The following is a 15,611-nucleotide window of genomic DNA, read 5'->3' as shown; positions in this document are numbered from 1 at the left end:
TTAGGCCATCTCTAACCTTGCACCATTTATTTGGTGCAAAAAATGGTGTTTTGGAGTTCCAACCTTGCACTATTTTGGTGCATGAACAATGTTGCACCAAATTTGGTGCAACACTATTCATTGCATCATTACTATTCATTAATAATTTTTTTTTTATTATATAACACTTTTAATTTAACATATTATAAATTTTAATTTTTACATTTAGATTCCTAATATACCTATTCATCTACACCATTACTATTCATTAATATATATATTTTTTAATTATATAACACCTTTAATTTAACATATTATAAATTTTAATTTATAATTTTAGATTCCTAATATACGTAATTATTTTTTATGTAATATCTTATAATATTAATTTTACATCTTAATTTTGGAGTGTAAGTTTTATAAATTAATTTTTAAATATATTATTTTATATAAAATTGTAAGTTAATTTTATTATAAGTTATAATTGTATTAAAAAATATAACCATCACAAAAATGAAAAGTGCAAATAAAAAAAAAATATATTGTTAATAAATAACACAATGTTCAATAACATAATAATTTCGAATATATAACACAATGTTCAATAACAACACAATGATCAATAACATAACAATGTTCAATACATTAAAATTGAAAATACATTAAACAATATAATAATTTAGAAAATTATAACAATAATTTAGTACTCTAGTAGGTCGTTTCCAGATCCACCAATATCATTAAAATATTGAGTGTATGGAGAGCAGTAGGATTGTTGTGGTTGTGGTCGTTGAAATTGTTGACTTCTTTTATCTATTATTCGTTTTTGTTCTTGTCGAATAAATTCACGAATATTTGGATCACCAATAGAATCTAAATTCGATAATAAAATTTTATTTTCTTCTTTAAATTCTTTTAGCTGACAAAGATATATTCAAAATGATCTACAATTGTGCAAACCATTCATGAGCCACAATCTCAAAAGAAGAAATATTTCGCGACGAAACAAGAATTATGTCGAAAAGATGTTGAACGTGCATTCGGAGTTTTGCAATCTCATTTTGCAATTATTGCAGGGCCGTCACGTTTTTGGAGAAAATAAGTGCTACATGATATACTAACATTATGTATTATACTGCACAACATGATAATCGAGGATGAGCATGATCTTAATGCACCAATTCAAGATGCTTGGGAAGGTCCAACTCCAACAAAAGAGAAATGGTAGTAGATGAAAATTATCGATTTGAACAATTTTTATCTCAACACAAAAAAATTAAGAACAAAAATGCTCATTTTGCACTTCGTAATGCATTAGTAGAGCATTTATGGGAGCAACGTACTAATCACGGAAGTTGAATATTTATGTAGAAATTAAAATAAATTCTACCTTAATGTAATAGTATTTATTTAATTATATTTTATCAATGATTTCACTTTTATTTGAATTATCCATTAATATGTATAACGTATAATATTTGCTTACAATTTATATTATTGAAAATTTTATGGTATAAAATAATTTTATATTAAATGATTATATAACAAAGGATTATGAATTACATGGGATGGATATGTAAAAAAGAAAAAAAAAGGATTTTTTTATGAAATTGAAAAAAATTTTAAGTAAAAAATAATAATATAATATAAAAGAGAGAGAAGAATATAAAAGGAATATTCTTTTTTGGTGCAAAAAATGGTGCAATGAGTTGGAGTTAATTTGCACCATTTTGGTGTTTGCACCAATTTGGCGCAAAAAATGATGCAATGGGTTGGAGATGCCCTTACATGCATTCCTCATCTCTTGTACTCAAATTCTTATAGATGCTCTTACACGGTGTATAACAGGTTTTGGCAACGGTTTGATTTAGATTTCTGTATGATCTGCTGTTTATGAGATAGGCTTAAATTATATCCGTGTTGGCTTATAATAATAGAATATGGTTCGCCTAAGGGAAGGTAATAGCTGGTCAGATGCCGGCTGCGACTAGTGAAAATGGATCTTGACTGATTTGGATCTTATAAAACTTGGAAGCACACTTCAATTATAACTAGAGTAAGCTGCAAATATTAGAGTGGTTCCAATTATGGAAAAAGAATAGATCCCAAATCAGCTGAAGAAATGTAAACTACATGCAACATTAATCAGAACTAACACTAATGCGTGAGTAAGAAGTCCCATATTTGTTAGTGTTCTTTATTTCCATATTTCCAAATTCCAAATTCCAAATTCCCAGAGAAAAGGTTATGAAGAAAGGCCCACACATGGGATCGAAGGTTGAAACGTTGAACAAATTCGGGGATTACGATTACAACAGGCAGATTTTTAAGGAGATAGTTGCAAGTTATGGAATGTTAAGAGGATAAACCAAATCTAGTAGTCACCATGATCATTGAAGATCTGTCAAGGCATGTGCCTCGTCTCCTTCTCTTCCCCCTCAACGGCATGACATTTGGCTGCCAGCCAATACTGTTCTCCAAAAACCACATAATACATTCATCAAAGATTTATTTCCACATTTTTGCACATGGCACGTGTACACGTATGCATTTAAAGCCTGATTGATAATTGATTATATTGGTATGATGGATGTTATTTTTTATAAAAAAAGATTTATCTGTAGTGTTTAGTTAAGGTGAATGAAAAAAAAAACTTTTTGAAAAAATATATATTATAGAGGTCAATTAATTCTATAATTCTTTGCATAATTAATTTTAGCTCTATATAAGTTGATAAAGAGATTTTTATTCCTACACATAAAAGATCTCAAAGTAACACACAAGAAACTTTTGTAAGGTCATTTTTCTATTTCAATTATATAGAGTTATGTTCACTCATTTCGTCGTTATAGGTTGGAGTATCATAAAGTTAAAAGTTAATATTGTTGTAAGCTGAAAATGAGGGAAAAAATTAAAGTTAATATTGCTGTAAGCTGAAAATAAGGGGCAAAATTAAAGTTAATATTGTTGTAAGGTGAAAATGAGGGGCAATTAATTTTGTAAGCCATTATAATTTTTTTTTTTTTTTTTAAATTTTAACATACATACAAAAATCTTTGCATCTTACACTGAAATTGTAACGGGCTACGAAATACTACAATTACGCTTCTTGAGTAAATTAGAATAAGTATACGAATCATCAATATATATAATAAAGCTAGGAATAACCAATCCTATGTGGCATCTCTACGCTCCATTGGCATTTATCTTTTTTCTCGAGTTTTTGACCTTTTCCTCTTCATTTCTCTATTTTACTAAATAAATTAAAATATTAAAGATTTCATCCATTCACCCATAATAAAGATTCACTCACCATTTAATAGCATTACATTTGCCACCACTTCCCTTATAATTATTGTGATTACTTTGTATTAAATTTATTAATTAAAAGCAATGAAACTTTCCTCATTCTACTCATTCAATTTATATATTATATTATTATATTATCTATTTATTTATTATGTAATAAAATTAGGCATAAACAAGGTGATGTGATACCTTTCTCTGATCACTATTTATATTTATCTATTTTTCCAATTTTTTGAATTGTATCCTTATTTTATGTTTAAAGAAATCTTCAGAAATTAGGTACTCTTTAATTTTTCTTTTTCCTCATTATTATTACTACTATTTATGTCTTTTTCAAGAAACCCTCTTTCTGCCTTCTTTATCTTTCGTTTTTTCATTTAACATTTTCTGTTTGAGTTTGTTCTTTTCATCTTCCTCTATTTAAGTTTTTATAGAAAGTAATTATATTGATTAGCTCTATTTGGGGCACTAGGAAATAAACTGACGGAAGCTTTTAATAATAATAAAACTCATTAATCATTTGGAAGGAGTTATAGAAATGAAGAGTTGTGATTTGTGAGATGGATGTGGTCTATATAATGACTTATGGGGGAAGGAGAGGAAACAAGCATGGGAGCACAAAATTTCTAAGATGGTACAATAAATTTAAAGGTGATCATCAAAGAATTAACAACTTATTTGTGGTAATATGATCTTCTCAATCTATTTATCTATTTCATCTTTTTTTTTTTTGGTCATTTTTATGTTATTGTTACTCAACCTCTCTCCTTCCCCTATAATTTTTATTTATTGAACAATATTCAAGTATTTCAGTATCTATATATGTGGACTGGATAAGCATTTTTCATATATAAAAATGACAAATTTCAAGTCCTGTAAAAGGGGAAAAATCTGAAGAGGTGTGTCACATTTATAATACCTCTTAATTCTCTCTAAAGAATTATTTCAGCTTTCTGCTTAGATTTACACACATACAATCGGAAAAAATGAAAAGATCTGCCCCATTATAATCATCTTGACGCTTCAACAACAAAAGAAAAAGAAGAAAAGAATAAACACTTCCTCAGCAATTGTTTAAGAGCAAAGGTATCAAAATATTTGAAAGGAATTTTTACTTTAGTCCGACTGATCTTATCGATCGATTTGATATAACTATAAATTGATCGCTATGATGAAATATTAGTTTGTGATACTTCTATATATGGAGTATTCCAATAGTTTTCACAATCATGGCTAAAGATTGTGTACTTCTGTCAACAGGCCATGTGAATGCTGATTAATTAATAATGTTGTAGGCTTTTTAGAAAAATTTGTTAATTGAAAAAAATCTCATTGTTGTGTAGGCTTTTTACAAAATTTGTCAATTAAAAAAGATCTCATTGTTCTTAATCTTATATGGCTGCAATAGATATGATAGTTCTGTTTTAAGTCGTGGTGAAAGATTTCATTTTGAGTTATACACATCGAATATAATTTTTTTTTAAGTTATCAGATCACCCAATTGATATTTACAGATAAACTTTCTTAAATATTAATACTGAATTTTATCCTCTTAAAAATAGAAACAAAATTACAGTCATAACTGCGCGAAGCGCGGGAATATTCTCTAGTTAGCCCTAAACCTGATCATTTTCGTTCTTAATTCAGGCTAAATTTCTATAAAAACGCTCCGAACAATATTTTTAATTAAACAAGTTGTTGCTCGAGTAGGCCAGGCATATTAGCCCACCTAAGTGTCAAATCGAAGCTATCACATGCATGTCACAACCCTAATTATCGATCGTGCGGGAACCTACCTTATTATCACTAGTAGGCGAACCCTTACCCGTTAACCCATTAATCACTAGCCAATTTCAACTTCTTTAATCATTTATACTCTAACAATCAATAAATAAGTTAATAAATGATAGTCTAACCAAGTCATAAATGATAAATAATATAAGTGCGGAAGTCTAACTATACAATTCCCAAAATCTGAAAGTCATCGTACAAGGACTCTAACCAACAATGTCTAAAGAATGAAATATCTGTCAAATATAACAATAAATAATGTCTGGAATGAAAGTAGACATCCGGAAAAAGATCTTCACGCAAAGATGGCATGGATAAGCTCACCCTGACCGATCAAGCAAACTAGCTTCAAGCTAGAGATGTGGTCTGGGTGAAATCTCTGGAACACAATTTGCACTCAAAAAGGGTGCAAAAGAAGATAGTATCAATACAAACACTATGTACCGGTAAGCATCATATGCCGACTAAGATTTGTTCATGATAACGAATCGATTGGGGAATGAAGCCAAATCAATTCAAACGCGGAAAATTAAAGGATACGAATAAAAGGGATGAAAAATAGAGGGCTAGACCCGAATGGGGGAAATCCTATAGACAAATCTAGGTATATTAAATCTAAACCCTTCTAATTTGAATTCAAACACCCAAAAGAACCAAAGCAATATGAATCAAAGCAAGAAGTTCACTTGAAATCCATAAATGAACAATCTTCATGAATTCATTGGAAATAAAAGGTTCTACAACCAACAATGAAATCCACCATCATTCTAACACTACAATTAAGCTTATCCTAGCTAAACAATCTATCACTCAAAGAGTATCTCATATCATCATAATTCAAGCTAAGTGTAAATGAGGTAGATCCTCCTACTTATACTACTAGAAAATTAAAAGACAACTAGCTATTACATATTTGCCCTTAATGAGGCAAGGGCCTTGTTTGGCTAGTTGGGATGTTGACTTGGAATTCGAAATTTTTCTTCCTTGCACAAATAACCAACTCCTGATCTTGTCCAAGTTTGCAGGTGTAGCCAATTTGCAGAAATACCCCTGTTTGCACGTTTGGCCACTTTGCGTTTATAGCCTTCTTGCACTTCTAGTCACTTGTGCATTTGGTCCCCTTTCTAGTAGCTTCTTCTTCAATCAACTCCCAAGCCACCTTCCACATATCATAAGCCATCTTGTGTGGCTTGTGGGAGCCTCCAAAGGCTTTCAATGCCATCCTTATCATCCATGCCGAGAGCTTGAAGTTCCATAGCTTGGCTTTGGATGTAAGTCTTTAGATTAAGTGTGCCATGTAGGATCATATCAGTTCATGCGTATAAGCACAAAGTCAACAAGATAAATAGATAGGCACATAGTACTCATATCCAAGTCACAGAATATCCCATAACTAAATCACAGCCTAAGATGAAGCTTCTAAACCACCAATATGTCCAGTCTTAATAATCTCACTCAATAACCACAAGTCCAAGTTCCGACCCTAGGTAGAGTCACTAATCCACAATTTCACCTACCAATGATCATATCTATACCACAACAAACCACAACAAACCATACTAAAATCAGAACTAAACGAGCCATATAATAACGCAGAATAAAATGTAATGAAGTGCAATGCAAAATATAATGATGTGCAATGCAATGCACTGGCCAAATACTCCAAACCTATACACACATGCTAAATGGTAATGTTTTGTCACACCCTTAATCCGATAGGGTGTGATGGGAACCCGACCCTTATTTAGGGCCGAGCGAACCCGCTGATTCTCGTATTACCCATAACCATGCTGGCCCTCAAATCATGACACAAATACACAATGAAAGTTTTTCGAAGAACAATATGCTTTTTACCTTTCTCGAATCAAATAAAATCTGTAACATATAAAACTTATAATACAAAGGCGTAATAATACATCGGCTTACATAGCCGGTTACATAACCCACATCTTACACCCCGACACTCGTCCGCAAAGTCTCTAACACCGAACATGAAATCATAACATAATACTCGACTCGGCGGACTCCGAGGAAATGGAACTCGCCAATCCCGCCGGAACATCTTTTTGCTAATATCTTCACCCACTCCGGCGTGTACCGCGCGGCACGAAACGCAACCCCGAAGAAAGGGGGTCGATTTATGTACTGAGTATGTAAAGCATGAAACATAATAAGCGGGATCATACCGAAGTAAAGAGTACCGAAAATCATAAGACTTGCTTTTGAAAACATGTATCATGCATATCAATGTTATAAAATCATCGTAAAAACATATAGCGTGTCCCGGCCCTCTAATGAGGGACTCGGTAGTAAAATCATCATATACATATACATATAACGTGCCCCGGCCCTCTGACGAGGGACGCGGTAAGTAAAATCATATCATCATCATGCATGCATATACATAGATATATATACCGTACCCGGCCCTCTAGTGAGGGACTCGGTGAATAGCGTGTCCCGGCCCGCTAGTGGGGACTCGGTATGCCATCCCCGGCCACCTCCTCCACATCATCACATCATCATATATATATATATATATATATACGTGCCCCGACCCTCAGCGAGGGACGCAGTGAATAATGCAATGGAATTGCACGAATACATGCCCCGGCCCGGACGCGATGAAGGACATATTGAGGCCGGCACGAGCGAGTAGTGAGAAACCATATGCACATAAATCATTTTCGGATACTTAATGAAGTAATCATAAACGAATCGTCATTTGAAAATCGGACAATAGTTATATCAAAAATCTTTCGGACGGTACACGGAAACATATCAAATATCATAAGTATATCAAAGTATCGTAGGGACCATAGTCGTATATCAAATCATTCCGAGCCCGCCTATGAAAATCAAAGTCATTATACGTTACAAAACTTTCTACGAACGTTTCAAAGCAATCCGGTTCTTTTTACGAAAGTTACGGACATTTCTAGACATGGGATTCTTTAGGAACAAAACCGGTTATACGACATTCTAATCCAATCATGTCGGAGACATAAAGACCGTAGCATGACCATATTATGGATACTAACATCAATAAACAATTATAAATCATGAACATGCTCGGAATTTAAGAGCGGAGTTACCTCGAAACTCATGTCATAGCCTAATTACAACTAGGACATGCCAAAAGAAAGAAGGGGTGAGCTTTACATACCTTAGCCGCCTCCTAAGCTAATCCGAACTTACGTCTCGACTTCTCACGATCTACAATAATGTCATTAGGTATCAACCATTAGCCATAACACTTGAGAATCCAATTCCAAATTAACACTTTGTCTACAAAAATTTCTGTAGCATTTCCCCTATAACTTCAATATCCCCGAGAATTCAACTCGGCCAAATCACAACAACCAAACCAACAACCATACTAACAATATCCATAAGTGATTCAAAACGCATTCTAATATTAATAATTCCTTTCTACACAATTCGACAACATTTCATTTATATTCAAATAAACTACATACGATCAATTCAATACCAATGCTCACATATTCGATTACTAATCCGCAACCATTCAAACATGATTTAAGAACATTCCAAGCAATCCATACAATATCCAAAACGACCCAAACAATAGGTCATTCCACCCGAAATCTTCCAACTACATTAGGAACATCAATAACACATTTTCTTCTTCCAAATTCATAAACAATATCGACAATTCCATACGTTAGCATTATCACTTCCATCAATACAAGAAATCACATTACAACCACATTAGCTTCCAAAATAGCCCACACGATTTACAACTCCATTTAAATCATTAAACCTTCATTCTCATCATAGAATCCATACAACAACAACCAAAAATACTAAATAAAATTTAGTTCATTCCTTGTCACAAAACAGCCCATACTCACGGCTCAACATCAACATACAAAGTTTCATGAATTTCATCCATCTCTACACACTATTCCCTCCGTTCTAATCCGTTAAACTCTGAATAAACTTGTTAACAATGAAAAAGAACCTTAATCTTACCTCAAGTGTGCAGCCACCACGTCCACCCTCTTCTTCTTGGTTGATTTTTAGCTCAAATTGAAGGCAACGAGACGTACGACACTTTTCTCTTCATGGGCTTCGGAATTTGGGGCGCGGATTTTGGTCAAAATTAGTTTTTCTCTCTAGGCTCTCTCTCTCTTTTTCTCCAGAATTTTCTGGGTGTTTTGGTATGAAATATGAGGAGAAAAGGCTGATATTTCATTTAAAAAGGTGTGGGTAATGGGCCTGACCCGGTTGGGCTCGGGTTGGGCCTGGCCCACTGACCTTTCTGCCTTAAAACGTCCATATCTCCTTATTCCGATGTCGCCTGTGAACCCACGACCTATGGTTGGAAAGATATTTCAATTATCTACAACTTTTATTCTGGGAGTTTTCCCAATTTCCAAACTCATAATGCCGTTTTGGCCCCTCGAAGTCAGATCACCCGAAGACGTTTTCTTAAATCGTCCTTTTGGAGGGCTTACACTCATTTTTAGCTTATGGGTCCTTCTTAGGACTTTCTCAACTTCACATGTACTACCCATATATCTCTTCATATGTCCTTTATAAAATCCCGACATGTGGGTCCCACCTTAACACACGGCCACTTTGGCCCTTTTGGCCATTTCATGAAATATTTTGTTTCCACTCTTAGCCCTTAATTTTCCTTATTCTAATTTTGCCCTTTAATACTCCATACCAATAAAAGGATGAATATGCAACTTATGCATTCTAAAAAAAATTATAACCTTGTCCCTAACTTTCCGCCATTAACTCGGAATATCCAAAGGTACAAAATGCGAGGTATAACATGTTTTTTCCAAATAGTCATGACCTGCAGGGGACCTATGGTGTCCATGTACCACTCGTTCCGGAACGAACCTCGGACCACAAGCTCATAACTAGGCCACATCGTCACCCCCTATCAAATGTGCCTTAATAGATGTATATGTTCCATTTCAAAATCTCATCAACCATTCCTCATGATCGAATCACAATGAATAACTCAAGAACACATATCAAGGCCAGAAATAATGAAGTACAGTCATAGTAACACAAGTCATAACAAGACTCACCAATAACTCTGCTCAACCATAGCCTAATTATACAGCTATCTTAATCAATCAGTGAAGGGTATATATGAACACCTTCGTTTCAACAATTCCAAACCATTTCCATAATTTATGAATGTATGAATGCAGAAATGGGTGTAGATATGGTAAATCAATGCACTAAAATAACAATGAAGTACAAGAAATTATAATGCCATAAGTCATATCAAGACTTAGATAAATCTACTCAATTACGGAATGAATCATACAAACCATCTCAGTCAACATAAAGAGTCTATGTCCCTCTTTACTTCCAAATATAACGAGTACACCTCACAACTAAGTCTTGTATCACCAAGGTGCTCCATTTTCTCATATATCATCATCAATACCAAGTCATAATTCAATATCAATATACATATGGAAGAATGCATGCCAGGTATAATATCACCATCAACCATAATCCATACGTTAAGTTTTCATCTGCGAATTATGATAAGTTTATATCACAATTCAAGTCTATACTCATTATCCTTCCTTTCTCCGATTATATGTGTCACAATAAAAGAGAATTGGGTACAACACGTATCACAACACACCCATTCATGTAGTAAGTCTAATCACAATAACATGGCAACAAGCCACCATCAACAAACAAACTAATAGAATTCCATCCCGAATTGCCACGGTATGAATACAACTACACCTTCACAATGAGTAAATAACGGAGACAAGCCCACATAATCAGAAGTCATACCAACCTAGCTAATATCCAACCAAACACCATGTCCGAAGACCTAATCATGCTTTCTCCCGTCAATTCTACACAACATATACGTTTCGCTAATCAAAGTCTAACTAAAGTAAGTCGTAACCTACCTCGAATGCAGAACAGGAGCCACGAACTTCTCCACACGAGCCTTCTATTTTCGAAGCACCTCAGAACGGTCAAAGTCTAGCAATATGATTAAGTAAGCGATACCTTCTATTCAAACAAGAACAACAATTTGGGGAAGAAGACCCAATTACTTCTACCCTTTTCAGTTGGTTAATTAATCCTTAGGACCATAATCATCCTAATTCTAGTCTCAGTCATAGTTTTTAGGCCAAAGATTCCATTTTTATGAGAACCCTAGGTTTCAATTCAACAATTTCACCATTTAATATCAAATTATCATCCTAGGAAGTGATTATATAAACTCCTAGATGAGAAATTATCAATAATATCAGTAACCCATTCATCATTCTAGGATTTTATAAACTTAGGTGATCTAACCTTCCAATTCTCCATTAACAAGCTTTTAATGATTCTAGAAGTTATCATGATCGAAGAACGAATAAAATTAATGGTGGAAAGTTACCTTGATGAACGAGTAGTGACATATCCTTAGAAAATTTGCCTCAAGGGTTCTTGGGAACCGTTTTTGGAGTTATGTGGGGAGTGGGGTCAAAATAAGGTATATAAACAGGGTTTCTGATTTAATGAGGAACGCTGCAGCGGACCCTTGGAAGTTCGACCTTTCGCTGCAGCGAGACACCTTCTCACTGCAGCGGCTTCATTGCAGCGGGAATCCTTGCGCTGTAGCGACGCCCCTTAGGCAGTGAGCACGGAAATTTTACTAATCTTTCACCCGACTTCTCACAATCAATCCGAGGTCCAAATAACACAAGCTAATCAGGTAAACCAATGTAAAAACATGCTACGGACTCAGCCGTAGCCTCGAGATTCCCAACGGAGGTCAGAATTATTAAGTTAACCCCCAAATGAACACACAACAAGTTCAAACAAAACACATAGTTAACCGAATCAAGTTTTTAACCTTTAATTTATACTTTTTGAGTCGTTGTTAGCTCGTTCCTGGCCTCGGGAAAATACTAGCGAGGGTAAAAGCGTCAAAGTCTCCATAACGACCGAGCGGGTCGTTACAATGCATGAGTTGATATGCGCCATAAATTAGCACATAATGGCCCAGTGTTGCAAGTACTTGCGTCTATATATACCGTAACTGTTTCTTTTGGTTTTCTATCAAAATCATGGCTTCAGGAAGAAGGCAAGGTATAGGAAGGTTAAAGAAGAAAACAAATAACAAACGGATGAGAGGAATAAATGACATTGATCTTCAATATTACCAAGACAAGGTGTTGAAGCTTAAGAGACTTATCCCAGCTGCCTGCCAATTGCATTCTCATCGTTTGCTTCTTCTTCACACTTCCATATACATTATGCAATTTGCAAATACACGTCATGCAAGCTCTTCTCCCATCTTCATCGCCAACCTGCATAGACGAATCAACGATCTAGAGTCAGTGCATGGGTGTTTGATCTCTCATTATATGTTTGTATTTTTGTTTTTTTCATTTTTTCTGGCATTTATATATATACATAATTGGAGTTAATAGCAATGAATTTAGTTGAACCCACAAAACCTCCTTAGACTCCCATATTCGAGTTGAAAGCAATGAATACAACGGGTACTTCTCTCTCTGTCCGTTACTCCTCTTTCTTATTTTTCTTTTAGTCTTCTAGCTAGGGATTTTTTTGGTGGGGTGGGGGTGGGGGGAGCGGGATAAAGGGAGGGTGGCTGAGCTACTACACGTAATTCAAGACTAGCCGATGACGCATGGATGAACCAAGAGTCTTAGATTATACTCAGTTTAATTTTACTGTTATTTGGAGATTATTTCCACTTCTTTAATTGTAAGAATCCAATTATAGGCTTCTGCTTCCCCCCCCCCCCCCCCCTTTTTTTTTTTCTTGAAATAATCTCCAAATAACATGGGAAGGATGCTAACCTACTACCGGGTAGTTTGTTAGAAAGACCCACATACATATATATATATATATACACACTAGTCTCTCTGCACGTGTATTACTTATTTCATCTTTTTTTTTTTTTTTACTAAATATTTATCCAAAAGTGTTTATAACTTTTTAACATGCATACACATTTGAAAATTATTTGATTGGATTAAAAATTAGAAATTTAAATATACCAGAGCTAGCACTGTTACTTAACCTTGAGACCTTTTATGAATAAAGTCAAAAGGCGTACTAACTATGCAAATGAAATCTTATTGTTACAATAGAAGATGCTGGATATAACGATCCTTGACCAACTTTATCTCCGCTATATCCTTTGGCCATAACAACACAATTGGGCGTTGACATAATTTTCTTCTCAACATTGATTGCTCTTTTCGGGTTTAATAAATTAAAGCCTCACCTTTTCCATTTAAATATACATGTCATGCATAAAATATTCCAGCTTCTATATATACACCTATCAGTACGTAATTTTTTGTACACATGTAAGTGTAAGAGTTCAAAATCTCTTCCCTGAATATGAACGGTTGAATTGCCTAGTGCATTGCACGTGAACCACTTAAAGTGGAAAAAACAGATTTTGTATTTTTGACTTCATGAGATTCAAAAAAAAATTATTGAGCGAGAAGAGGCCGAAGAGGAAGAGATATACAAACATGTTAGCTTGTCAAGTAAAACCTCATTACCTTGCAGTTTGTTACCGAATCCACTGTCACAACCCTCCCAAAAATTATTTTGATACTCATCCACCACTGAGCGGTTCGTCATCCACCACTGAACGGTTCGTCTTCTTCATTCTCCTCTTTTGATTCTTCAGTTGTTTCCTTGTCATCCTCGATTTGTTCATTTCTTTCTCTATCTGTTGGTTGATTTTGTGTTCTTTTGTTTTTTTTTGTTTTTTAATCTTTGCTTATTTTGTTCTTGTTGCCCCTGTGTAAAGCTCCCCATGACAAATCTCTTGATGTATCCAGCTGAAAAATGCTCCATCGCTCCTCCATTGAAATTTTGCTGAGCTTCTCGACCCAAATCTGGTAAATAAAGATTCTTCAACCTCGATCTGCTCTTGTATCTTTTCTTGTTGATGAATCTTGGCAAAATGGTCCTCAGATGATGTAGATCTTGTTGTCCTATGGTCTTGCGATATTGTAACTCCTGTGTTTGATTCTTCCAATGATCCATTGTATTTCCATGTTGTTGATTTCCAAAGCTATGTGTTGTAACCTGCTGTGTGTTTCTACTTCTAGCATTCAGACCTGTGTTGTGTTGGTGATTTCTTTTCTTGCATATAGTCATCCTCATTATCAATTCGTGGTTCTGATCCTCAAATAAGGAATTTGTGCTTTGTCACTATTAAGTATATTCCTGTTATCAACCTCTAGATCTTGGAAGCTTTGACACTGAAAAGAGCCCTTATCAAGGGCTTGATTTCCCAAAGCATGCGCTAATTTATTCCCTTCTCTCAATATATGGCTGAAAGTAACACTCATGTTCTTGCTAATGTCCATTATCTCATCTACCCATATAGCAATACTCCATGGTGTTTTCCAATCCCTAGATAGAATTTTTGGTACCATCTCTGAATCAGTCTGAATAATGATATTTTTCAGACCCTTTCCTCTGCAAAACTTCATAGCCTCTAAAAATGCTATCACCTCAACTTCAGTATTAGTTGTGATTCCTATGTCCTCTACTTGTGCATGAACTAAATCACCTTCTGAATTCCTTAAGCAAAAGCCATGAGTACTTCTCCCTGAATTTCCTCTTGATGCCCTATCAGTGTTGCAAATTAGCCAACCTGATGGAGGAAATTTCCATAAGACTTTAGTGACCTTTATATGTGCTCTTCCTCCCTTTAGCATCTGAATAAGATCATCCCATCTGCTAGGTATGTTCCTTGTTGACACCTGATTTTTAACCTCCCGTAATTTACTTTACTTACTCAGGGTCCTTGGATAATAAATAAGATAATTTTGCACACCCGCAGAGATTTCTGAATAATTTTAAACAATTATTCAGGTTAAAATTTTACTTCCGTAAATTAATAGGGGCACTTTCAGAGCTTTATTAATCATTCAGAAATTTATCAAAGATCTTACAACATTTTACAGTATTTTCTATAATTCCACCGGCAGCCAATGCAATTTTAAATAATTGTTCATTTAAGTCAGCAAAAATCAGAAAAGTTAGATAAACAACATCTTCATTTATTTTTATCTAGGGAACTTGAGTAATTAAAAGAATTTGCTACTTTTACCCCTCGAGCTTTGAATTATTGTTGTACATGCATATTTGTGCCACCTATGACAAAATTATTTTTAATTATGATTTCTAGCCTAATTACTATTATTATGCATGAGTGACTACCTCATGGTTAACCAACTCATGGTTCAATACAACTGGGGTCAATTTTGCAAATTTCTGAATTTCGGACGGCCTTAATTGAAATGTCCAAGTCATGGACAGATTAATTAAGGACGTTGATGCAAATTAGTCTTAATTGGTTAAATTAAATACCGGAGTAAGGCTATGCTTGCAAATAATTAATTGCGAGGATATTTATGCAATTAATTACAATGATTGACCGTAATTACAATCTTTATTTACTGAAAGGTCAATTTGAGGCTTTTTCTGCAAAAGTGGGTTTCAAAACTTTTTTTAAA

At 34.4% G+C, this 15,611-nt stretch overlaps 1 protein-coding gene across 1 annotated transcript; it reads right to left on the bottom strand.

The window, feature by feature from the left end:
• Window positions 1–14,252: 14,252 nt before the first annotated feature.
• LOC132043913 (uncharacterized) lies at window positions 14,253–14,810 on the bottom strand. Its single transcript, XM_059434376.1, has one exon. The coding sequence runs from the start codon at window positions 14,808–14,810 to the stop codon at window positions 14,253–14,255; it is 558 nt and encodes a 185-aa protein (XP_059290359.1).
• Between the last annotated feature and the right edge of the window lie 801 nt (window positions 14,811–15,611).

The sequence above is a fragment of the Lycium ferocissimum genome, unplaced genomic scaffold (genome assembly GCF_029784015.1).
Source record: "Lycium ferocissimum isolate CSIRO_LF1 unplaced genomic scaffold, AGI_CSIRO_Lferr_CH_V1 ctg3001, whole genome shotgun sequence".
NCBI lineage: Eukaryota > Viridiplantae > Streptophyta > Magnoliopsida > Solanales > Solanaceae > Lycium > Lycium ferocissimum.
The sequence above is the reverse complement of the archived record's forward strand: the minus strand, read 5'-3'. Positions and strand labels throughout refer to the sequence as shown.